At 50.4% G+C, this 26,327-nt stretch overlaps 1 protein-coding gene across 1 annotated transcript in view; it reads right to left on the bottom strand.

The window, feature by feature from the left end:
- Positions 1 to 26,327, bottom strand: part of DENND2B (DENN domain containing 2B) — a 121,265-nt gene that overhangs the window by 20,536 nt on the left and 74,402 nt on the right. Inside the window, exons 3-6 of the mRNA XM_052652240.1 lie at positions 17,342 to 18,601; positions 13,439 to 13,575; positions 2,350 to 2,501; positions 817 to 1,032 (exon numbers count right to left, since the gene is read on the bottom strand). Of these exons, the coding sequence (XP_052508200.1) occupies positions 817 to 1,032; positions 2,350 to 2,501; positions 13,439 to 13,575; positions 17,342 to 18,601 (1,765 nt within the window). The remainder of the gene's footprint in view (positions 1 to 816; positions 1,033 to 2,349; positions 2,502 to 13,438; positions 13,576 to 17,341; positions 18,602 to 26,327) is intronic.

The following is a 26,327-nucleotide window of genomic DNA, read 5'->3' as shown; positions in this document are numbered from 1 at the left end:
AGAAGCCTCCCGCCCTCCCCCGCACGGGGGCCCAGTACTTGTCTCTCTGCCGCACCGGTCCCAAAGGCAAGCCGTAGCTCTCTACCTATTTGTCCACTTAGTGGTCTCCTGCCCCTAAGACAAGGCTCCTCACTTAGCTCCCCAGAGGAAGGAACTGTGATCAAACCAGACAGGATGGGAGCTCCTGGGTCTCAGGAGTCACTGAACCAGCTGAGACAAAGAGCTGCTCAGAGGCAGTAACAGGAACAAGGACTGAGCCTTTCCCCTCTGGGCTACCACCTGGGGCCCCGGCAGGAAGGAGCTAAATTCCCAATATACCAGAGCATTGTTTGCAAGCTAAAAATACCACTTGGCTAAATCCTGCTGCTCTGGGGTGGGGATCTGGGCCTGGCTGGCTATGTGTGTGTGCAAATCACTGCTGAAAACTCTCAACTCAGAGTGGTACAGAAAGGAAGACCCACCTTTGAGTCCTAGGTCCCTCATAGCATGCAGATGTTTCTGTGTACACAGAGACTTTGTACACCCCATGCTCACACTAATGAGGAGCCTCCTAAGGACTGCTTCCATCCAGCCAGTGGCCTGGAGCACTCCCTGGGGGCCAGCTAGCATATTAATCACTCAGTGCATCTTTATTGATAAGAAAAGAATTAGCCAGATGGAAAAAGAAAAGGCCAGTGCCTGGACCCAAAATTGATTTAAGGAGAATTAAGGAAGCAGGCGCAGATTAGGGAAGGGAGGGAGGGAGGGAGAAAAGAGCCATGGCCGGCCTGCCCGCCCACCCGCCCAGTCCCGGCCAGCTCCACCTGCAGAAGCTACCTTGGGGACGCGACGGGCCCGGCGGCTGGACAGCAGCTCGCTGGTGGTGCTAAGGCTGTCCTCGTTGAGGCTGGAGGGAGAAGACGGCAGGCTCAGCTGAGCCAGCAGCAGCATGTCATCATGGCTGTGCCTCTTGGGTAACCGTGGCAGCCGGTGGCTCTTCCTTTCTGACCAGTTCCCGCTGCGCAGGGACTGGCTGCCAGGTTTCAGGGAGAGCTGGCGTGGGGCAGGAGACAGAGGAGAGGGCCTCAGCATGGATGCCGTGGCCGGCACCTGTCTGCTGGGAGCTGGACACAGGAGCCACAGGCTAGCCTCCCTGACTTCCCCCAAACTCCACCTGGAATTTCCATTGACCAGGGTTTCCTCTTCTAAGACCTCAGCTGCTAATCAGCAGGTCAGGGCAAGATTAGATACTTGCTTCCACAAAGGAAGCTTGACTTCTGACAGAAAAACAGAAAGCAGAGACAAAGAAAACTGGGCTGTCATCTGAGTGGGAAAAGAAGGCCAAGTGAGAATGCTGTGGGCGCCGTCTGAGCTCTGGGACAAGGCTGACTCTGCTCATTACTGGGTGTGGCTCAGATCTGTGTTCTGCCTCGCTCCATCTAGACTGACACCCTTCGCCACAGGGCACCTTACTCTGAGTGGAATTGCTGCTTGCTGGAAAGGGAGCAGCTCTGCACACCTGGCATGACTTCCACCTGCCACCTGCATCTGGCATTGCTGCTCATCACTCTTCAGCAAGTCCTCCTCCCTTCCCCTCCCCCAATTTCCTCTTCCTACCCAATTGGTCGGGAAACACACATTCAGTGGACGTTTATTTGAACAGAACACATTAGAAAGGTAAACCTTTTATAAAAACAATCATGTCACTCCAAGACCAGAAGAAATAATTTTTATATTCTCTGGCCAGTGCTCTAAATTCTCTAGGAGAATCAGCCTTGCTTTGGTAGGTCCAAGATAGGATCTCCATCCTCCAGCCTCTTGTCTGTCGTGTTCAAAGCCAGAACAAGCTACAGCCTCAGGGCTCCTTTGCCTCTTCATATTTCTCCCCATTCTGCCTCCATCAGTCCATTCCTCAGAGATTCATCCACTCAGCCATTTATCCAATGGGAGCGCTTCCAGGTCCTGGAGATACCCATGTGGCTCTCCAAATCCAGTTACTGGGCCTATCCCTGGCCCCTAAATGCCAGGGCTAAGATCAGCTCTTCAGAATTTTAAGACACCAACTCAGGCCCTGTCTTCCTGCTTCCAGGAAGAGGAGGAGAAATCATAATTAGACAGGAGACTAAAGGGGCTCCTACCTTAGTTTCACAGCTTAGAGCTTCAGCAGTAAAGGGAAGAAGGTGGGACTGGGTGCCCCCTAAGAGCCCATCTCGACTGTCCACAAGGATGTCGACATGGCAGAGGTCCCTGAACACAGAGCTCTTCCCTGATGTCACCTCTGCCCAACACTAGTGAGGGAAAAAGCCTGAGCAGAAAAGCTGGCCCTGGCCTTAAGCTGACCCTACAGGCGCGCATCAGGGCTGCCATTACCTGAGTGGGTGGGTTGTTGTACTTCCTGTCCTGAGGACTCCACATCCTGTGCAAAGAGTCCAAGGAGTTCTCAGACAGCTGCTGGGGTTTTCGTCCTGCTCTTCGGCTCTTTAAGTCCACATCCTCATACGGATTCTCCTTGGGAAGATCTCCTGCAGAGGGGTAAAAGTTAGAGAAGGAAAGAAGGAAACACACACACACACACACACACACACACACACACACACAAATAAACAAGCAGAATTCCTGTGAGCCAAAGACAGTGGCTTCTGCCGGGCCCTTCAGCTCATGAGTCACACAGCTGCCCGTCTGCAGTGGGAAGGCTACAAACAGAGCCTGGTTCCGAGTCCAGAAGCCGAACCACCACCCCCCACCCCCAATTCAGCTCAGCCTTGTCTGGCCTCTGCTTTATAAATTCAAAGATTGCACAAGACTGGCTCAGCCACCCGTGCCTGTGCCCAGCCAGAGGACAAAGCCAACAGCAGGCGTCTTTTCTTGGCTCCAGTCCGTCCTCGGCGAAAGCCCCGGAGATATACAGTTCAAGGCAGGAAAGGCTTTCAGAGGTCACGCAGCTGTCTCTTCACCCCCTGCTCCCTGAGGACCACCTCTGGGCGTGGGTGTGGAGGACTCCAGGGAGCCGGGCGGCACCAGGCTGCACCAGACCTGCGTCTCACCGGCACGCTGTGCAACAGCTCTCTCAGGACATGGCTTTCGTCTGGTCCGCTAAGGTAACTCGGCACTGGAGCAGTGACTAGCAGGTGGCGAGCGCTCAGTATTACTTGTTCAATGAACTGCTCTGACTACAGCGTCACTCCACCTCCTCCACCACGGACCTCAGCAAAAAGCAATTGGCCATCAATCCCCTTTCGTGATAAACTCTTCTGCTGGGACACTCGAGAGATGTGAAAGGTCTGAAGGGAGTTTGGGCTGGGGGGGTGGAGTTGGGGGGAATTCTTGCTTCTCTTCTCAGGATTCATTTCCAACCTCACAAGCACTGCATTAGCACTACCAGGAAACCACAGAAAATCCAAAAAGCGCTGTCCGTTCCTGCCCTTGAAGGGCAACCCCTTCCTACAAGCCCTATCCTCCCGCCAACATACACCTGGACTTCTCTAAAAAGCAGTAATACCATGAGCAAGGTGAGTCCCGGCTCAGTTAAGTGGCAGAATCACAGTGGTGACAAGGCTCATAGGGACTGCGAGTGAATACAGCCTTCCACTCCCCTCGTCTTGTCTTTCCCCAGCCTCTGCTCTATACCAACACCACTACTTGGGACGTAGGTGCTAGTGGCCAGAATACTGTTTTGCTGGAGGTGTACACCAAGAGCAGGGCTTGCCCAACTTCTCTGTCCAAGCAGCAGGATGAGCCTGGGGGACCACTGGGCCCCCACAGACACCTCCCTGTGCCTCCCACCATAGAGGAGTTCAGGTGCCACTTCTCAGGGAGTGGACAGAAGAAAAAGCAACAGACTCAACACAAGGCCCCTGGCAGTGTGAACTTTCCCCGCATAGAACACAGGAGAGATACCAAATCCTCTATGCCTCCAGAGTTCTCAATCGCCAAAACCAAGAGCTCCACCAGATCTCATTTTTATCACTATCATGAGAAACCACCATGAATTTAGGAAATGTCTTTGCCGAGGTGTGGGGGCAGAGGGGCTGTGAAGGGAGGATTTCAGTCACGGCTAATTAGACTGCCATGGGAGCCGTACAGATCTCTGTAAACGAATGAGTCAAAGACGGGTCAAGGAAGGATTTGGGACTGGATTAAGTGATTCTCAACACCAGGCAGAGCCCCCAGCAACTGCAGAGACATTTTCCCGTAACAGTCATGCCATGAAAATGACTTCTCTCCATTCCAGAGCCCTGACTAAGCAGAGCTGACCCAGCAGCCCTGCCTCACGAAGCCAAATATGAAACCTGACATCCCTTGCATGTTTTCTATAGCCCACCCCATCGCGGGCACTCAGGGAGGAATCAGGAGAGACTGTACTTCCTGGTCCCTCGCCAACATAGGTCCTGTAGTGGTGAGGCTAGGGAACCAAAGATTGTTGAGTCAGGACACAATCTTCCTTATCCTGTGAGACAGGACAGAGCAGATGGGGGCAGGGAGAACACGTATTCCACACTCATCAAATCTAAACTGCTTTGGGCTGGATGACCAGCCAGAGTCCTTATCATCTTTCCCCAGCCTACAGGATGACCCTGTCTCAACTGCTTTAGATCAGAGTTGCTCCAGTTGGGGCTGGATAATTCTTGTTGTGGTGGACTGTACTGCGCATTTATAGGGTGTTCAGTGACAACCCTGGCCTCCATTCACTAGAGGACAGTAGTATCCCCTCAACCAAACAACTAAAAACGTCTCCAGACACTGTCAAATGTCCCCTGGGCAGATAGATGGATAAATGGACGATGAGTCGGACAGATGGATGATGGATGGAAGGAAAGAAGGAGAAAAAGAGGAACAAAGGAGAAGTGGATGATGGATGGGTAGATATCGATGGATGGATGAAACTATACCCCCACCCGCGTTTGCCCCATTAAGAACCACTGTTTTAGACGATGTTCCTAAACTTCCTAATGGCTTCTGAGCACCATGATATGAGTCCTGAGGCAAACTCTCTTTTCCTCCCTCCTTCACTCCTCTTCTCTCCCTTCCTTCTTTTCCCTTTGAACATCAATGCAAAAGCCAAAGCTCCAAGAAACAGAAGTAGGAGACGGAGGCCTGGGACAGTCACAGATGCCTATCAGTGATCATCTGAGAACTGAAAACAGTTGGGAACACCAGGGTCTCAAGCCTGGTATGGCCTCTGGAAACTAAACTTCAGGAAAGCTTCAAACGGCTGCTCCTCCTGCCTGCCCAGCCTGACAGAAAGAAACAGCCTCTTTCTTCTCCAGCTACGTTCAACAGCCTCTCAGATATAACCAGGCCACTAATCATTTCTGCAGGAAATGAAGGTTGGCCCTGGCCCAAGCCCCACCTCCCCAGCCTTAGCATGAGCCTTTCACAGCCCCATTCACCTCTGACACCCCACTTTCTGGACTGTTCTGATGACCCTCCTGGAGCTGCCACACAGAAACCCACCCAGCCATCTGTCCAGATAGTAAGGGTGACAAGAGCATGGGGATGTGCAGAGACCAAGCAGCACCCAAGGCCCAGAGCCAGTCAGCCCCAAAGCGATGGCTCAGAGCTGGGAGACCAGGAGGGCTGGGGATCTGGCTCAGAACCCTCCTCCGGGACAGAGCCCCAGCGAGGCTGAAGAAGCTGCCGCTGAGTGGAGAAACCTGGAGAAGACTCCTCAGGGCCTGGATGGGAGGCGGGAAACCTGGCAGACCTGAAGACCTTCCCCGCTCTCTTGCCCACTCAGCTCCCTCAAGGATGCTCCAGGCCGCCCTGGGAGACGGAGAAGAGGTGGGGCCTCCATCCCCGAGGCCTGGCCCAGAGCAGCCCCATCTCATCAAGCCCAGCTGCAGAAGCCAGAGGTCTCACCCTTTCCCAGCTTTGCTGATGACACAAAGGACAGGGACATCGCCAAGAATTTCTGCTTTGCACTTTTTTTTATAAGGGGCTTGGTCAGAGCCCAAACCTATCACGGGGATCCTCTTGAAGGAAGAACCTAGTCCCACTGAGCCCTGCCCCCATGCCTCCCCATGTCTCCTGTGGTCATTAACCATGGATGCCAAACACCCCAGCCCCCAACACACACACAAGTGGAAGAACCAGTTAGAGAAGGGGTGCGTGTCTGTGTCAACACACTGAGAATTTCTCCAAATCTTAAGCTTCCCAGACCACACCCATGGCAAGGGCTCTGGGTCTGCAGCTTCCCTCCCCAGCCCTCTCCTGTGTCCAACCAGCTGTTTCTCTGGTTCTCAGCCTCTTCTCCTCCCTTGCACTGAGGAGAGAGGGCCAGATGAAGGGCCCAGCTCCCCAGCAATGCACAGCACAGACGGGGAGCTCTCAGGGTCCAGCCATTCCCCACCCTCCAAGGCTGGACACCATTTCCCAACTGCCCGGGCACTGTTCCCTGGATGACACCTCTGGGCGACAGACTACATGTTGTTTTGTGCCTCTGATCCTCACTGTCCCCCAGCCTTGGGACACAAGAGAGAAGAAGGCAGAAAGAGCGGACGCTTGAAAAGCTTTGCAGTAAGGCTGACTGGCTCTGTCCCCAGCTCCCACCCCACTCAAGTTCCTGGAAACGCTCCCTCAGCCCCAGCGAGCTGATGGGAGTGGGAATCTCTGCAGGAATGCAGCCTGGGCTCCCTGGTCAGGCGCCGAGGCCACTCCACATAACTCTCTAACAAGCTGCTTCCTTGGGCGCATTTTTGAGTGTCAGGCTCAGAATGCCAACGATTATAAGGCTTTGTGGGACAGCAGCATCTTCCAGAGGCAGATGTCAAATTGGACAGGCGAGAAGGAACAGCCCCTAGAAGCGACACAGCAGTCTAACTTTATTTCGGGACCACTCTGTTGCAAATCAGAAGGGTAAATGTCAGCCTGGTTTCGAGTATCCCACCCCGGTTCCCAAGGCATCAGGCCGGGTATAGGCGGGAGGCGCTGCAAGTCCAGGGCTCATGGAGAAGACGCATTAGTCTCTGGGCCAACTGGCACTTGGCCTCTTATAGACCAGGAACTCCAGACCGATGGGCTGGCCCCCAAGATAAAAACTCAGCGTGGGTGCTCTCTGACCACCTCCCGCCTCCCTGCCACAGCCCCATTATCACACACCCAAAACAAAGCTCTGTCTGTCCCCGGGCAAGGGAGGCGGCAAAAACTGGATAATCCAAACCAGAGCACCCTCAGCCTCACCGAGCACAGGCTGGGCCAAAGAGAGAGAGAAGGTTCCCGGGAAGTCAGGCTCTGGTCAGTCCGAGGCAAAAGTGAAAGTCACACTCAAAGTTCAGCAACGAGGGCCCCCTTCGGAAGCCTCTGAGGGGTCCTAATTCTCGGACTGTCTCCAGGGAAGGAGAAAGGGTAAGTCAACCAGACATCCTCCCTTGAATTTCCTTCTGGCCTCCCTGGGCAGAAGTTCAAGGGCTACTGTGATGACAGAAAGGAGGAAAACGCACCCAGGGCACTGAACAGCCAGAGATTTGGAAACTCACCTGACCCCCACCGCACCAGGGCAGCAAGAACCCCAGGGGGGCCCTCCCTGCCATCCTCTCTTACCCCGTCCTCTCTACACAGCACTCCAAAGATCCGGAAGCGAGCTCAGCAGGTAGGGAACATGTCCTGGCTCCAGCCTCTCCTCAGCCCAGCCCTTACTCAGGCTTCTAGCTTGTCCATCTAAGAGGCATCCAAGCTGCTCTGCTATTTTCTGGCCTTCTCACGCAATACCTCAAAGTGGCAGGAAGTCCCCTCCACCGAGTGAAGAGGCCAAGGCCCAGACACAACACTTGTCTCCCTCTACCCCTTCTAACCTCTAACCTAAGGAGCGCTTGAGAACAGTTCTGTTGCCCAGAACAGTGCCTCCAAAACTCTCACCTCCCACCACGCTCCATCCCCCAACACTACATGCACAGCCCCCCAATAACCTCAAACAGAACCCTGTGATTGTGGAGCTCTGGACAGGGAGAAACAGTCGGAGCATCCCTTTCTTTTATTCCAGTTCAGATGATGCAAGAGCATTCCCCAGTGAGGTCCCAAGAAGGGCTGCAGAGCATTCTCACAGAAGAGAGTGTTCAGGCCCCAGTGCCGGCAGCACGTGGGTCCTGAGGGGGACAGCTGAAAGCTGGAGCCTGCCCTGCCCACCGCAGCAGCCACCCCGGCTGCTTCCAGGGTCCCAGGCAGCAGTGACATGTGAGGATTTCTCTCAGAACAGAGGAGACAGGAGTGCACCCTGCTCTGGAGTGGGGAGGAAGATGGGGCTGTGCCTCGGTCCCCCACAGTTCCTGACCGAGCTCAGCTCTGGGTTGCCATAAATACAAAGTTTCTCCCAGGTGGTAACCGAAGGGGCCTCCTTCCCCAGGCCCTTTTGCTGTTCTGGGGAATCTCGCTCCCACAGACCTTCAGAGAGGACTGAGCCTCAGGCGGCCACATCCGATATACCCCGACCCTGGGAAAGCAGTGCCTGTGTGGGTCGAGCACTGCTGCTGGCTCCCCAGACACGCTGGAGTAGTCAGGCTGTGAGGAGAAAAGCAGGAACCTGGCGACTCAGATCAAACAGGGAATTAGATGACTCTCTTCCTAGGATCCCACAGTCTTATCTGGGGGGCTCTCCACTCGGGCCATTCCTCTCTGTAACACACTCACTGGGCTTCCAAGGTGGCACGAGTGGTAAAGAACTAGCCTGCCAGTGCAAGAGGCCTAAGAGGTGTGGGTTCCATCCCCAAGTGGGGAAGATCCCCAGAAGACGGCACGCAACCGACTCCAGTATTCTTGCCGAGAGAACCCCATGGACCGAGGAGCCTGGAGAGCTGTAGTACATAGGGTTGCAAAGAGTTGGACAGGACGAAGTGACTGAGCGCACACATATACTGTGTAACACCAAGAGTGAAACCTAACGTAAACTACGAACTTTGGATGATAGTGATATTTTGGTTCATCAATTGTAAACAATTGTACCACTCTGGTAGAAGATCATTATCAAAAGTAACTGAGGAAACTATGTATTGGCTCAGAAGGTAAAGAATACACCTGCAAGGCAGAAGACCAGGGTTTGATCCCAGGAGAAGGGAATGTCTGCCCACTCCAGTATTCTTGCCTGGAGAATCCTGTGGACAGAGGAGCCTGATGGGCTAGAGTCCATGGGGTCAAAAAGAGTCAGACATGACTGAAGCAACTTAGCACGAATGCATGAATACACTCCTTAGGACTATGGTCTTCAGCCCCAAGGCCCAAGGCAGAGACTAGACAGGGAGGAGCGCAGGAGAGGTCAAGTGCATGGACGCAGACTTCTCCTCGGGGACCTGTGCTGAGACACACACTTCACTTGAACAAAACGGAAGCCCTCGCTAAAGAGAATTTGGCCAGAATTAAGATAAAACCCAAAAATAAACTCAACCTAGCCTCGACTAGGGCAATATTGCATAGAAACCTGGAATGTGAGCTCCATGAATCAAGGCAAATTGGAAGTGATCACACAGGAGATGGCAAGACTGAACTTTGACATTTTAGGAATCAGGGAACTAAAATGGACTGGAATGGGTGAATTTAACTCAGATGACCGTTATATCTACTACTGTGGGCAAGAATCCCTTAGAAGAAATGGGAGTATCCATCATAGTCAACAAAAGAGTCTGAAATGCAGTACTTGGATGCAGTCTCAAAAATGACAGAATGATCTCTGTTCCTTCCAAGGCAAACCATTCAATATCACAGTAATCCAAGTCTATGCCTTGACCAGTAATGCTGAAGAAGCTGAAGTTGAATGGTTCTATGAAGACCTATAAGACCTTCTAGAACTGACACCAAAAAAGAGGTGTCTTTTTCATTATAGGGCACTGGAATGCAAAAAGTAGGAAGTCAAAAAACACCTGGAGTAATAGGCAAATTTGGCCTTGGAGTACAAAATGAAGCAGGTCAAAGGCTAACAGTTTTGCCAAGAGAATGCACTGGTCATAGCAAACACCCTCTTCCAACAACACAAGAGAAGACTCTACACATGGACATGTGTAGAGATTGTCAATACCAAAATCAGATTGATTATATTCTTTGCAGCCAAAGATGAAGAAGCTCTATAGAGTCAGCAAAAACAAGACCGGAAGCTGACTGTGTCCTCAGATCACGAACTCCTTATTGCCAAATTCAGACTTAAATTGAAGAAAGCAGAGAAAACCACTGGACCATTCAGGTATGACCTAAATCAAATCCCCTACGATTATACAGTGGAAGTGACAAATAGATTCAAGGGATTAGATCTGATAGACAGAGTGCCTGAAGAACTATGGATGGAGGTTTGAGACACTGTAAAAGAGGCAGTGATCAAGACCATCCCCAAGAAAAAGAAATGCAAAAAGGCAAAATGGTTGTCTGAGGAGGCCTTACAAATAGCTGTGAAAAGAAGAGAAGCGAAAAGGAAAGACATACCCATTTGAATGCAGAGTTCCAAAGAACGGCAAGGAGAGATAAGAAAGCCTTCCTCAGTGATCAATGCAAAGAAATAGAGGCAAACAACAGAATGGGAAAGACTAGAGATCTCTTCAAGAAAATTAGAGATACCAAGGGAACATTTCATGCAAAGATGGGCACAATAAAGGACAGAAATGGTATGGACAGAAGCAGAAGATATTAAGAAGTGGTAAGAATACACAGAAGAACTATACAAAAAAGATCTTTACGACCCAGACAACCACAATGGTGTGATCACTCACCTAGAGCCAGACATCCTGGAGTGCAAAGTCAAGTGGGCCTTAGGAAGAAGCATCACTACAAACAAAGTTAGTGGAGGTGATGGAATTTCAGTTGAGCTATTTCAAATCCTGGAAGACGATGCTGTGAAAGTGCTGCACTCAATATGCCAGCAAATTTGGAAAACTCAGCAGTGGCCACAGGACTGGAAAAAGTCAGTTTTCATTCCAATCCCAAAGAAAGGCAATGCCAAAGAATGCTCAAACTACTGCACAATTGCATTTATCTCACATGCTAGCAAAATAATGCTCAAAATTCTCCAACCAGGCTTCAACAGTATGTGAACCATGAACTTCCAGATGTTCAGGCTAGATTTAGAAAAGGCAGAGGAACCAAAGATCAAATTGCCAACATCTGCTGGATCACTGAAAAAGTGAGAGAGTTTCAGAAAAACATCTACTTCTGCTTTATTGACTATGCCAAAGCCTTTGACTGTGTGGATCATAACAAACTGTGGAAAATTCTTGAAGAGATGGGAATACAAGACTACCCGATCTGCGTCCTGAGAAATCTATATGCGGCAGTTAGAAGCATCAGGAAGCAACAGTTAGAACTGTACATGGAACAACAGACTGGTTCAAAATCTGGAACGGAGTACATGAAGGCTGTAAATCGTCACTGTGCTTATGTAACTTATATGCAGAGTACATTATGAGAAATGCTCGGCTGAATGAAGCACAAGCTGGAATCAAGATTGCTGGGAAAAATATCAATAATCTCATATATGCAGATAACACCACCCTTAAGGAGAAAGTGAAGAAGAACTAAAGAGCCTCTTGATGAAAGTGAAAGAGGAGAGTAAAAAAGTTGGCTTAAAACCCAATACTCAGAAAACAAAGATCATGGCATCCAGTCCTGTCACTTCGTGGCAAATAGATGGGGAAACAATGCAAACAATGAGAGACTTTATTTTCTTGGGCTCCAAAATCACTGCAGATGGGAACTGTAGCCATGAAATTAAAAGACGCTTGCTCCTTGGAAGAAAAGCTATGACAAACCTAGACAGCCTATTAAAAAGCAGAGACATTACTTTGCTGACAAAGGTCCATCTAGTCAAAGCCATGGTTTTTCCGGTAGTCATGCACAGATGTGAGAGTTGGACTATAAAGAAATCTGAGCACTGAAGAACTGATGCTTTTGAACTGTGGTGTTGGAGAAGACTCTTGAGTCCCTTGGACAGCAAGAAGATCCAACCAGTTAATCCTAAAGGAAATCAGTCCTGAATATTCATTGGAAGGACTGATGCTGAAGCTGAAACTCCAATATTTCGACCACCTGATGTGAAGAACTGATGCATTGGAAAAGACCCTGATGCTGGGAAAGATTGAAGGTGGGAGGAGAAGGGGACGACAGAAGATGAGATGGTTGGATGGCATCACCGATGATGGACATGAGTTTGAGTAAACTCCGGGAGCTGGTGAAGGACAAGGAGGCCTGGCGTGCTGCAGTCCATGGGGTTGCAGAGTCAGACACAACTGAGCAACTGAACTGAACTGACTGAGCCTTGACTATTATTATCATTGCTTTTTGTTGACTCTCAGATGCAAGTTTGCCAACACAATATTCTCCCAGTACCTGGAGGACAATTCTCCATGGTGTTCTACATTTCCAACCTGAGCAAGAGAAATTAATCGTTCCCAAGTATTTTTCAAAGATGTTTATAGAGCAAACAGCCTTGGGAGGATAGAGTCTCCCTCCAGGGCAGAGGCAGATCTGTTTCCTGACCAGAATAAGGATAATGTCTGCTTATGGGGCAAAGGTTGAACAGGTTTGCCAGCAGCCCCTTGAAAAGCTTGGGGTTTCCTAAGCTTGAGGTTCCTCGGCTGGGACATAATAGACCCATCATGTGCACAGCCTCTACCTGGACCTCCCCCACACTGCCCCATGGGACTGCGGAGCAAGGGGAACCTGTGTGAACATCAAGCTCATGTGGCCCATGGTGCACGAGTAGTAAAGTCCTCTGTGATCCAAGCACCTCTGTCTTCTGCCATTATCTGTGTACCTGAACAGGCTAGACTTGCCAACTTGCAAGCAGAGAGAAATCTCGGACACTTTCATACTTACTTTAAGGGAAGAGTAGGAGAGATACATATTAAGGACCAGGTATCATGCTAGGTACTTTGATATCTATTTTATCTCATTTAATCCTAACAGTAATCTTGCATATTACTACTATTATTGTTGTTACCATAAAAATATCATCACCATTTCTGTCAAACATCAACATGAATTAACCATAGGCTTACCTATGTCCCCTCCCTCTTGAACCTCTGTCCCACCTCCCCAAGTATTTCTGCCAGTGTCAATTGTATGTTTCCATCATTTGCTAGTTAGTGACTCTTCTTTTTTTTAATATAAACTTACTAGGTATTAAAAATTTAAAAAATCATCATTTCATAAGAGAAAAGGTCTCAAAAAAGTTAAAAGTGATTTGCCTAAGGATACACAGCTAAGAAAGGGCACCTATTGGACTCCAGAGACTTTCAAAAATAAAGGGACAGTGTGGTTCCCCCTTTTTGTGGTCCCAGGAGCCCTTTGGGTTCCAATTCATTCGAAGCCAGGCTTTAATCTCTCAGCGGCTCAGTCTTTGGTAAGCCTCTTTCTCTGATGCCCCTTTTCTTGAGAAGTTCCAGAAGTCAGGCCACATCTGCCCAGAGAGAATGAAGTGGGACCTGGGAGTGCCTGTCCTGCAGCAGTGCACACCACAGATGAGCCAGCCCGCCGCTCGGCCCCTGCTTACCCACGATATCTTCATAGGCGTTCTCTTCTAAAGTGCTTTTGGATCCAAACTTGGGTTGGCTCTCAGTACCGTTCTCAGTGGGAGAAGAGGGGTACAGGGACTGGAGACTGGATGCATCCTCAAACTCAAAGGATTTTCTGTGGATGACAAGAGTATGAGTCATTCTGGCTGAGCCACACCCCTACTGCCCTGGAAGGGAATGGCCAAGGGCAACAGCCAAGACTGGAGGTCCTCCTCCCTAAACCAGCCACTGAGCAAAGCATCAAGATGGATCCAAACTTACCATCCAAATGAAGAGATAAATGGTCTGAAAGGCCCCAGCCTGGGTGCCTGCAACTAACACCAAGAACAACTATCACAGCTGAGAAGGATGTCACGTGTCAGACGCTGTGTCGGATGCTCTACCCATGTTCGCCCATTCATCTGCACCTGCTGCTGATAGGTATTGTGCCGCTTTGAGATGGACTAGCCCGAGGCTCAAGGATATAAAGTGACAGAGGTAAGACTCGCGCAGGCTGTCAGACTGCAGGGTCTGAGGTTTTGACCTGGGCCTCCAAGCCCTGGAGAATATAATTTTTGAGAAGTATCTGCCATGACCACAGGAACTGAGTGCCTCGTCTGGTCTAGAGTCTCACACCATGTCTGCATCTGAGGCCTGCTCAGGCACCGAGCAGGCAGGAAGGGCTCAACACTGGATGGGTGATGCTCAGGGCTGTTCAGGGGTCACAGAAGCAGCTGGCTCATTGAAATGAGAAGGGCCTGAGCCCCCAAGACAAATCACACCACTTCTGAGAGGAACTGGGAAGGCAATTTGCCCCCAGAAGCTATTTCCAAGACCTACCTTCCCTTCGGTTAGTGACCTGCTCCCTTTCCACCCCCCAAATAACCTTCCCCTCTCCCGCAGGGCTCCCGAACCACAGCTAGCCAGCTTCTCAGACATGCTGAGCCCACGCTGCCCTCTACTCCTCGTCTTCACAGGGAGGCTTGGCCCAGCCACATGCTCTTGCTCTCCAAGGCGGGTCCCTCCCCGCGAGGGAGAAAAGTGCAGGCACTGACTGAATCCCTCCTCTCGCCCACTAACACCTTCCTCATCTTTGGGTACCCTTGGATGATGCAGTCATTTCAGCTGATGCAGTCCTTTCTCTCATGTTTAATAAACAACACCCCGAGGGCCCTGGAGGACAAGTCTAGGACTAAAAGTGTCCTTGGCTGCGTGGTTACTATGCAGCCTTCATCACAGCTGAACACTTCACACAGGGCTGTCCTCCCTGCCCTCCATGACACAGGCCCTCCTAGTTTTCAATTGCTCCTCAAGCTCCTGTGAGGGGTCCCCTTTTCCACTTGCCTTTCCAATGCCACAGTCTCAGAGCTCTGCCTTCAGGGCTCTCTTTCTCGCCCTGCACTTTCTGGGAGCCCCATACTGACAACCATCACCGTATCTACCACTGCTACCATGATAAACCCCCGATCTCTGTCTCTGGCCCAGACTTCTCAACCAGCTAAATACCCAATGGCTGAGCACAGAGGTTTCTGAAAGCTGGCCTGCAAGCCGCTGCTGGTGTGAGAGCAAGCCTTCAGCAACGTATACAGTGGAGTCAACATCTCATGCAGGCAGTTCTCAGGTCAGCAAATGACACAAGCCATCTTCAGCCAAATTATCCTTGAAAATCCCTCTGGAAGGTGCCATATCGAGGACCAGCACAGGGTCTTTCATGATGACGGATATAGTCAGTTTCTCCTCCAGACTTTTAAAAAGATTTTTCTTTGGTTGAATAACAGAAATATATGGCTTGTATATTTTTTAAAATAAAAAGGTACATTAAATACGAGAATTGTACAAGGCACAACAGATTTAAACTTACTAACTCATCCTCAGCCTGTGCTTTTCAAACAGATTCTTTTTTTTCCCCTAAGAACAGAGATTTAACTTTGCTGTTAATTCTTATTTGAAGTGACTCCACCATATATGGATGTATGTATACATTATGAATGTAATATGTGGGTGTGTATGCGTAAAACCTTCAGGCTGAAGTACTCTCTCCTCTTATCCCCTTTTTCCACTTGGCTGTGTACTTCCTGCTCTCCTAAATTTAGCTCAGCAGCTCCCTCTCTGAGGAGGGTTCCCTCACTCCCCAGTTAAGACGCCTCTTTCTCTGGGTTTCGGGAGCATTCTGCCTGCCTATGGATCTGGGTAGGGGCACAGCATTTATAATGTATTTGTGCACCTATCTCCTGTACCAGGTAACCAACACCTTGAATGCAACGGCCACATCTTATGCACCCTTGTGTCCCCCTGACCAGCACAAAGGCTTGGTGCACAGCAGGCTCTAGACAGATTTTTCTAGAAATAAATGACTAAAGACAAAGTTGGGAAGTTCCTCTGCAGAAGGGAATGGCAATCCACTCCAGTATTCTTGCCTGGAGAATTCCAAGGACAGAGAAGTCTGGTGGGCTACAGTCCAGGGGATCACAAAGAGTCGGACATGACTGAGTGACTAACACACACACACACACACACACAAGACAAAGCAAACATTTCAGCAGGGTGTGACAGACTTACAGAGTCAGTGAGCATGGTGAGGTGGGCCAGAACATGGAATTACATTTAGGCAAGGTCTCTTCTAGCTCATGAGTTTGAGCCTTTGTGATGTTTCCCTCTCTGCATATGGCGGGAAAGTTTCTATATGAGTTGGGATATGCTGGGTGGAAGCCTGAACTATGGTGTCAGGTTGGAGAAACCCCAGGAGTCAAAGAAACCTGAATGCCCACCTGACATTAGGTTAGAAGAGAAAGGCAGTGAGGGGCAGGACGACAGGCCGTGCACAGGAAGCTGGTTCCCAGCCTACTCCTATTCAGAAAACAAGATGCCTATCAACCTGCACCAACTCCAGCTGCTCCAGCTCCCAAGTCACTACAATTGTGGAGATGGTCTGGGCAGTCCAGTGGCAGGGATGCTGAGACGGCCCAGGAAGTCAATGAAAGAACAGGTCCTTCTGGACACAGCCAGGAAGTAGATGAAATATTCTCTCTGTTTCCCATCAGTCTCCCCTTTTAGGATCCAAAGATCCCCTCTTCATATAAGCCCAGGGTTCCTATACACCCAGGCAGCCCTCAGGAAAGAGCAAATCACGTTACATATGTCAACCCTACTGTGTTAATGGTAACATGCAGTATTTAGATAATGTTTCAGCCAAGGAAATAAATCTCTAGCTGGCATTTCAGGTAGTTATGAGGCTGCTGCTGCTGCTGTTATGAGGCTAAGATCCTGCTAGTCCTCAAGGGACTGCCCCATTGATCTAAAAGTAAGATGGCCCTACCATTCCCATGTGGCTCAGCTGGTAAAGAATCCGCCTGCAATGCGGGAGACCTGGGTTCGATCCCTGGGTTGGGAAAATCCCCTGGAGGAGGCTACCCACTCCAGTATTCCGGCCTGGAGAATTCCATGGATTGTATAGTCTACACAGTCCATGGGGTCGCAAAGATTTGGACATGACTGAGTGACTCTCACTTTCACCCTTGCCATAGAAGAAGTTCCAGTAGGGCTCTACTCCCAAGGCCAAACCAGCCACCATCTTCATGACGTGACATTTGGAATGTCGTGTCACCCTCCCACTCACTTTTAAGCAGGGCTTCCCAGGTGGCCCCAGTGGTAAAGAACCAGCCTGCCAACGCAGGAGACCTAAGAGACATGCATTCGATCCCTGGGTTGGGAAGATCCCCTGCAAGAGCAGAAGAACCATCAACCTTTTTTGCCTAGCTCGTGCTTCACCTAACATCATCTGCTGCTGCAGAATTTACAAAGCACTACTAACTGTGGCCCGCAACCGTAGTCTGCTCCTGCATCCTCCACTGAAAACAAAGCCGCTGTGCCCAGCTCTGCGTCACTGGAGGGGCATTCGTTACCTGTTCTGGGACTTGCGGTGACCTCGTGTGTCCTTCTTGGGTCTCCGGGTGACGGGTGGGGCTGGGGTGGAGGGCAGGGGGGGTGGAGCAGCAGGTGTGGGAGAAGGAGGTAGACCATTGCTTGGCTTACTCTTGGGGTTCTTGTCAGCCTCATATTCAAAGGTGCGCTTGGGTTTGGGGACAGGGTTCACAGCGGGATCAGGGGAGCTCTTCGGCGGCAGCAGCTGGGAGGTCGGGCTATTTCCAGGGGTCCCTGGCTTAGCGGGACCACTGCCTTCCCTCTCCGGGGGTGGGCCCGCCTCCCCCCCAACTCCAGCTGCTCCTCCTGCCCGGCTGTCCGTGCTCACACTCGCGTTCCCTGTGGGTTCCTCCAAGGGGCCCAAGGTCCCAGTCTTCCATCTCCCTCGGTCTACGCTGTAGCAGCTGCTGGGGAGCTGGGGGAGCCCCCGGCCTGGCTGCTCCTTCAGGGCCTGTTCAATTTTCTGGATCCGACTCAGCACCGCTGAGCTCTCCTTCCTGCTGCTGTGCCCCCTGAGTAAGGCACTGGGCTCGCTCCGGCCTGGCCGTTTCTCCAGCCGGTAGAAAGAGTCCCGCACAGGGAGCGCCTCTCCCTCCTCCTCGGTCTCAGGGTAGGAACACTCAGAGAAGGTCCTGCTCATCCTCCGGAGGCCCTTGAAGTCGAAGGTCTTGTCTGAGCTGCAGGGGGACGGCACCACGCTGGGGCAGCCCACGCTGGGGCAGCCCTCACTGGCCGCCCACTCGCCCCCAGAGCCCTCCCGCTTCTCTCCACACACGCTCATCCTGGGCGAAGCCTCTCGGCGACCCTCCCATGCTGAAATCTTCTCCCGGATGCCCAGGCTGTGGGCACGGGGGCCAGCACGGTTCAGAAAGACACTCCGGGGGCCCACTGCTGACCCCAGGGATGGAGTGCTCTGGGCGAGGGGTGGGGAAGCAATGATGCCCTCTACATCTTGGGCTGCCCCCCGGACGTTCTCCTTCTGGTCCTCTCTCTTGCACACGGCAGGGCTTCTGTCCAGATAACCGAAGCTGGTGGCCTTGAGGGGACAGACGGGTGGTGAGGTGTCGGGGGAGGGGGCTTGAGGATGCTGAGGTGAAGGCTCACGGGGATGCCAGTCCTTGAGGAGCAGCCGGGAACCGGAGCGGCTTGGGTACCTGCAGGCGGATGTCTCACTGTCACTGAGCGGGTAGATGGGACTCCTCGGTGGGGAGAGAGCCGGAGGTGGAGAGACTGACTGAGACCTAGGAGAAAAAAAGAAAAGAGAAATGGCAGTGCGTGGACGGAGAACACTGTTTTATTCTTAAAGAGCTCAGCTCACCCCTTTCCTACAGGACTCTCAAGCTCAAAGTACTATATGCAATAATGTACCTTCCAAAGCTGTCCTCAGGAGGAAACATCTTATCCAGAGTGGGCTACACTCCATGGGTCTCTCTGCCCAGTTCACACCCAGAGGCCCTGGGTACCGTCTGCCGTAGAAGCCAGGTCTACGGCAGCCCAGAGCATCCCCAAAGTCCACCTCTGGCAATCAGAGAGCAGTGAGACCAGCGGTGTGCTGCTAAATGTTTAATAACCAGCTCCTTGCAGGGAAAAAGCATAGATTCGTCACACCTGCCAACTTCCACAATATAAATATTCCTACTATGGCTGAGTTCAGACGACCCATGTGACCTCACTGGATGTGGAGTTGGGAAGAAACACTCATGTTCAACTCTCATGAGCTGCTACAAAGCATCTCCACCACCCACTTCCTAAAGTGGTCCCAAATATGTACTTGACCCCTGTGATCTATTTCCTTGACAAGCCCCATCTCCCCTCAGGCTTCTGCTACCAGATACAAGACACTCCACCTCAGCTTGGGTCTTGATCAGAACTCAGATCCCTGAAGGTCTCAAAAGGATCAGAGGTGTGTGTGTTAGTCGCTCAGTCATGTCGGACTCGTTGCAACCCCATGGACTGTAGCCCACCAGGCTTCTCTGTCCTTGGGATTCTCCAGGCAAGAATACTGGAGTGGATTGCCATTCCCTTCTCCAGGGGATCTTCCCAACCCAGGGATTAAACCCTGGTCTCCAGCATTACAGACAGATTCTTTACCATTTGAGCTACAGGGAAGTCCCCCAAAAGGATCAGAAGGGCCCCTCAAGAAAGAATCCTTTCCACTGTCTCAAAGGAGGCTAATGGAGAGAGAACACCAGCTCCTTCACAGCTCTAGCCCCCAGCAGTGGTATCACATCACACAAGCCACCTCCTAGCTCCAGATCAACACACAGATCTTAGCAAATATTGGCAACAGTTCTAAATAAATGTTTTTACATTGTTGTTCAGTCACCAAGACGTGTCCAATTCTTCGCGACCCCATGGAATGCAGCACACCAGACTTTGCTGTCTTTCACTATCTCCCGGAGCTTGCTCAAACTCATGTCCATTGAATAGGTGATGTCATCCAACCATCTCATTCTCTGTTTCCCCCTTTTCCTCCTGCCCTCAAACTTTCCAGCATCAGGGTCTTTTCCAATGACTCGGCTCTTCACATCAGGTGGCCAAAATATTGGAACTTTAGCTTTAGCATCAATCCTTCCAAAGAATATTCAGGGTTGATTTTCTTTATGATAGGTCTTAACATATATTTTGGAGAAGGCAATGGCACCCCACTCCAGTACTCTTGCCTGGAAAATCCCATGGACGGAGGAGCCTGGTGGGCTGCAGTCCATGGGGTCGCTAAGAGTCAGACACGACTGAGTGACTTCACTTTCACTTTGCACTTTCATGCATTGGAGAAGGAAATGGCAACCCACTCCAGTGTTCTTGCCTGGAGAATCCCAGGGGCGGCGGAGCCTGGTGGGCTGCCGTCTATAGGGTCACACAGAGTCGGACACAACTGAAGTGACTTAGCAGCAGCAGCAACATATATTTATTCATTCAATCTTCACAAAACTCTGTCATGTTATTAAACTTTATTATTATCCTCATTTTGCAAATGAAAAACACTGAGGTATAGAAAGGTTAAACATCTCATTCAAGGTCTCAGCTGGTACGTGAAGCCAGGACTACGCTATGTTGCTGCTCTAAAGAGGAGGCAGTGACCTCCACCATTCTTGTGAACTGCCCGGGTCCCTAGACATAGAACAGCAGAGACCCCCACAGCTCTGGGCACACTCCTGTCTCCACTATAGTGTTTGTAAGTATCAGGGAACCTCTTGGTCTTCCTTATGAGACCATGATTTCTTCCAGGTGGAGGGACACCTACTCGGTATCTAGAAGGTGCACCATGGATGATGAACAAATAAAGACAGGAAAAGGTACAAGTGAGCTGACTGAAGAGAACCATGGGCATACTTCCTCGTCAGCATTCTTTTCTAGTTGTCTACTAGGGCAACCACTGTCAACTTTCAGAAATGCTCCCAAACTGCTTTAGTTCAAAGACAGCAGGGCTTCGCCAACACTGCATGCTCCCAAGGCCTACCTGACCCTAATCCCCAGGCCTTCAGAGTGGGGCGGTCCAGACTCACAGGCTCCAGAGCACCATGCCATCTGGGGAATGCAGCCAGCTGCCCCTGAGCCAGGCTGCTGTCGCTGCTTGATCACACACAGAAAACTGCAGCTCGGGTGAGTCAGGGATTGGCCAACAATTCCCTGTTGGGTCATAACCTTTGGCTGCCCCCAGTCAACAGGAAACCTCAACATGCTTAAGTTGTTTTTAAAAGGGCAAGTCAAACAAGAGCCATCCCACGTGTACATGGGCACAGATGAGAGAAATCCGGTGCCCAGCCAAGCCGATGACCAAAGAGACTTTGCTCAGCAAGGAGGTGTGAAACAAGTACTCCCCAGGGCGGGCAGGGCTAGGGCAACATGCCAAGCTCGAGCCTGGGGAGAGCCTGACCTACTCACAATCAAGAAAGGCCCAGGTCCCTCACTTCTTTCACAGAACCACGGATGCAAAAGGTCAAAGTCCAGCCCTGTAAGGCAACAAGCGTCTGGGCTACACAAAGGACTCTATGTCTCAGTTACTCTCAACTGGAGGCGGGAGAAGATGCCTTTAACAGAAGATGACTTTGTCATGTGTTTATTCATTCAGTAATAATTAGTGAGTACCTACTCCATGCCAGACCCTGCTCTAGGCACTAGCTATCAGAATAAACAAGAGACAAAAATTCATGTCCTCATGAAGCGTGAATCCTAGTCAGTGGTGGCCAGTATTTAATGAGACTCAGAATCTCTCAGGAAGCCCTTTCAAACTATATATACCTCATCTCTCTAGATATTTTGATAAATGCTCCCCTACGAAGTAGCTCCTCGACCTTCAAGGTGAGAATTCATCAGTCCATGAAGCCACTGGGGAATGGGGGCAATGGCTCCCACAGGGGGACAGAAAAACAGCGAGAACCTCTGGTCTGTTAAGATCCCAGTCTGCTTCTGATGCTTTCAGAAAGGATGACTCTGAAAGTTCCCTCAGTAGTTCGAACATGAAGGCAATCCCACAAGTTAAGAAATTCTCTCAGTGCCTAGTCTGTTTTAACTGAGGCTTAGTTTTTATCTCCTAGTGAAGGATGAAACAGAGAGACACAGGCCCTTCCTGGTCTTTAGATCTTGGCTCATCTGGGGCCCAGAGCCACAGGTGCTCCTTGCCCAGACCCACATATAGGCCAAGCCAATGTGCTCTGGCAACTCGGGGACAAAAGGAGGCCTGACTACGTTGACCTGGAGTCCAGCCACCTCCAGGTTCATCACAAAGCAGCAGCGTTCACTCACACCACGGTCATCCATAAGGCCCCGCCCCTCATGGGCTCCAAGGCTCACCGGAGGACAGAACTCACTGCATTTCTCTGCACGTTTCCGATTCTACCAGGTATCAGGAATGTGACCATGGGCAAAGCCACACAGACTCTATAAGCTGCCAGTATCAATTCCTCAAAATGTTGTTCTAACTACATCAGAGTTGTTGTAATGGGCACATGCGACTATGGATATGAAATGAGTCGAACACTGTAGCTCATTATGACAGTTTATTATTAGTAAGTTTTTCACCAGGTTATCTAGGCTGGTTGTTCTCAGTAGAGGGTAAGAACATCAGAGTAGCAGTGTTTCAGTTCCAGCACAGCCACTAACAACTTACATGACTGGCGCAGATAACTTTCTCTAAGCCTCAGTTTCCATATCTCTGGCAGAAAACAACAAAATTCTGTAAGGTAATTATCCTTCAATTAAAAAATTAATATTTCTTTTTAGAAAGGACAATGACCAGAAGCGGATCACACTAAATAAATAAATAAAATGGAGGTTAAAAGAACACACATCTCAGCGGACTGTTGTAAGGAATAAAGACAATATGGATCAAGTGTCGAGCTCAGTCGCTAACACACAGTACTCAGTCTTAGCTTGATAACAACTAACATCAACAAGGAGCTGCCTATTCAGAATAATCACTTGATAAACTAATCATAACAGTTTACCTCTGTCCTTGGATTCTAAACATTCAAGGTGGAAGGGGAGAAGTGTGAAAGGGCTAGTCACTCAGTCGTGTCCAACTCTTTACAACGTCATGGACTGTAGCCCGCCAGGCTCCTCTGCTCATGGGATTCTCCAGACAAGAATACTGGAGTGGGTTGCCATGCCCTCCTCCAGGGGATCTTCCCAACCTAGGGATCGAACCCGGGTCTCCTGCAATGCAGGCACATTCTTTACTGTCTGAGCCAGGAGTCAGACATGACTTAGCAACTAACATACACACACACACACACACACACACACACACACATATCAGGGGAGCCTGGGAAAGGAAAGGAGTAAATTAAACACAGTCATAAATTCTTTGCAGCTCACGCTATCAAAAGGTAGAGTCTACTCTTCTGCCCCTTGATTCTAGGCTGACCCTGTGATTTGCTTTGATGAACAGAATATGGTAGAAAATAAACTATCTCAGTTTAAAATTTGAGGCCTCAAGAAGCCTTGACGTTTCCAACTTCACACACTTGGGGTTCTGCCCTGAGACTGTCACATAAGAAAAACCAGTCTGGTGTTTCAGAGGAGGCCATGCACAATGTCACTGTGGCCCCCCAACCACCACATGGGCCTGACACGCAGTGAGGTCATCTTGGAGCCAGTGAACCAGCTACATGAGCAGGCCCGGGGGAAGCCAGTAGAGGAACTACTCAGCGAATGCACAAGAAATGTGAGAAATCACTGATTGTTCTAGGCCCCTAAGTCTTAGGGTGATTTGCTACAACACAATAGCAAAGTGATGTGGTGGGAAAGGCTGGGCTTGTGTGTAAGTGGCCCCCCATCCCCACCCCAGTGCAGGACCGCTGTCCTGGGCCTCCCATCCCCATGCCTCTCTCCTGCACTTCCCTAGAGACCAGCTGCCAAGGGTTGCGTGTTCGGACTGCACCTCTCTCTCCCTTTCTCTCACTGCTCAAGACTCTGGCACTCTTCTGGGGGTCTCCCCCAAGCATTCCCTGGAAATGAAGCTAGCTCTGCAGTCCCAAGAATCAGCTTCCATCAGGGTTTGCTTCCCAGCTGAGGCGGCTTGGGAGAATCTTCACCTAGAGCACAAGATGGACGCATGTGTCCTTGTGACAGTGAGTGCACACAGCAGGTGGCACCTCCGAGGCACGGATGGGAGAGTGTGCTCACTCTGGTCCTCAGTTTCACGCTCCAGTTGTTTCCCAGTTCCTCACACTGAGGCTGGAAGTAAAAGCCACTCTCCCCTTGTTGCACAAGGAAAGACTACGGTCAAGAGAATGACAGTGCCAGGACCCAGGCTGCCTTAGGAAGCCAAGCACCTGAGAAAAGCCTCTTCTGGGATCTGGTCTCCCGTTCTGCCATTGACAGGTTCCAGCTTCAGGTCTTCAGGGCTCCCAGGGCAGCTCACGGCCAACCTTCCCTGAACCCTGAGCAAGCGGACAAAGGAAGCCACCTAGTCACCAGACCACAGTGTGCCAACCGTAACAGGCTTGAGACACGCGTCAGCTCTTCATCCATTCAGCCAGCATGTACTGAGCACCCACTACACACCAGGTACTATTTTAGGCATCGAGGATCAGCAGAGACTAAAACTAGACAGTCTCTCTCTACAGGTTATAGTCTGGTAGAGGGACAGTATGGCTTTATTTGTCTTGAGTGAATAGACAATAAGCAAATCCATGCTGTGAGAGGGTTGTGGGGCCAGTGAAGGAGAATAAGGCAGGGTAAAAGGGCAGAGCTTAACAGTGGAGGAGATCAGGGGAGGCGCCTCTGCCAGGGACGATGAGAACAGAACCTTAAGGAAGTGAGCAATGTGTTTATCCAGGGGAGGAATGTTCCAGGCAAGAGGAGCAGGAAGGCAGAGGCTTGGGGCAACTGCATACTTACTGTATTCTGGGGGTAACCAAGGGGCCAGCGTGGCCAGAGTTGAGTGTGAAGAAGAGGAGTGGGCTGGAGATCCGTCAGAGGCACCAGAGAAGCCCACAGACCAACAGGAAGGCTGGGGCTTTACTCTGAGAAAGGAAGCTCTCGAAGGAGTGTGAGCTAAAGAATGACATGTTCTGATCATATCAGAAAATGAACTCTAGGGATGCAAGGTGGCCACAGTGAGATCATGTAAAGGCCACTGGAACAATCCACGCAAGAAGTTACTGTGGTGTGAACTAGAACGACAGCAGGACAGACGGATTTTTCTCCAGGGCTATGCCAATCAGACTGGCTGACAGAGTGGATAAGAGGTAACAGAGACAAAGGAAAGTCAAGGATGAATCACAGTTCTGGGCCTAAGCACCTGGTAGAAAGGAGTTGGGGTTATAAATTTCCATTCGGGATTTGTCAGTGGTGTACAGATATTATTTTAAAACCTCATGGCTAGATGAGAAGAGGAACTAAAGAGCCTCTTGATGAAAGTGAAAGAGGAGAGTGAAAAAGCTGGCTTAAAACTCAACATTCAGAAAAAGAAGATCATGGCATCCGGTCCCATCCCCTCGTGGCAAATAGATGGGGAAACAATGGAAACAATGACAGACTATTTTCTTGGGCTCCAGAATCACTGCAGATGGTGCCTGCACCTATGAAAGTAAAAGAAACTTTCTCTTTGGAAGAAAAGCTATGACAAACCTAGACAGCATATTAAAAAGCAGAGACATTACTTTGCTGACAAAAGTCTGCTAGTCAAAGCTATGGTTTTTCCAATAGTCATGTATGGATGTGAGAGTTGGACTATAAAGAAAGCTGAGAGCTGAAGAATTGATGTTTTTTAACTGTGGTGTTGGAGAAAACTCTTGAGAGTCGCTTGGACAGAGAGGAAATCCAACCAGTCAATCCTAAAGGAAATCAGTCCTGAATATTCACTGGAAGGACTGATGCTGAAGCTGAAGCTCCAATACTTTGACCACCTGATGCAAAGAACAGACTCATTGGAAAAGACCCTGATGCTGGGAAAGACTGAAGGCGGGAGGAGAAGGGGAGGACAGAGAATGAGATGGTTGGATGGCATCACCGATTCAATGGACATGAGTCTGAGTAAGCTCCAGCAGTTGGTGATAGACAGGGAAGCCTGGTGTGCTGCCATCCTTGGGGTCACAGAGAGTCGGACACGACTGAGCGACTGAACTGAACTAAGCGACTGAACTGACTGACGTGGCTAGACGGACCATCTAGGGAGTCAGGGTATCTAGGGAAGTCCAAGGGTTGAACCCTGGGGCATTCCAGCATTTCCAGCTCAGGTAGAGGAGGAACAACTAGCGAAGGAAAACTGGGAAGAGCACGTAGTGAGGAAGGAAGGAAACCACGAGCTTTCCTGATATCCTGAGACCTTTGAGAAACAGGGAGTGATCAGCTGAGCCAAATCTGCTAACAACTAAGCAAGGAAAAGACTGCAGAGTGACCCCTAATTCAGGTAGTCACTGTAACCTTAAGAAGAGAGATTCTGGTGGAGTTGTAGGAAGGGAAGCCTGACTGGAAGGAATTCAAGAAATTAAAGAGAAGGAATGGAGACAAGGAGCTCAG

This window comes from Budorcas taxicolor, chromosome 15 (assembly GCF_023091745.1).
Source record: "Budorcas taxicolor isolate Tak-1 chromosome 15, Takin1.1, whole genome shotgun sequence".
Taxonomy (NCBI): Eukaryota; Metazoa; Chordata; class Mammalia; order Artiodactyla; family Bovidae; genus Budorcas; species Budorcas taxicolor.
This window is presented reverse-complemented; position numbering and strand designations above follow the sequence as displayed.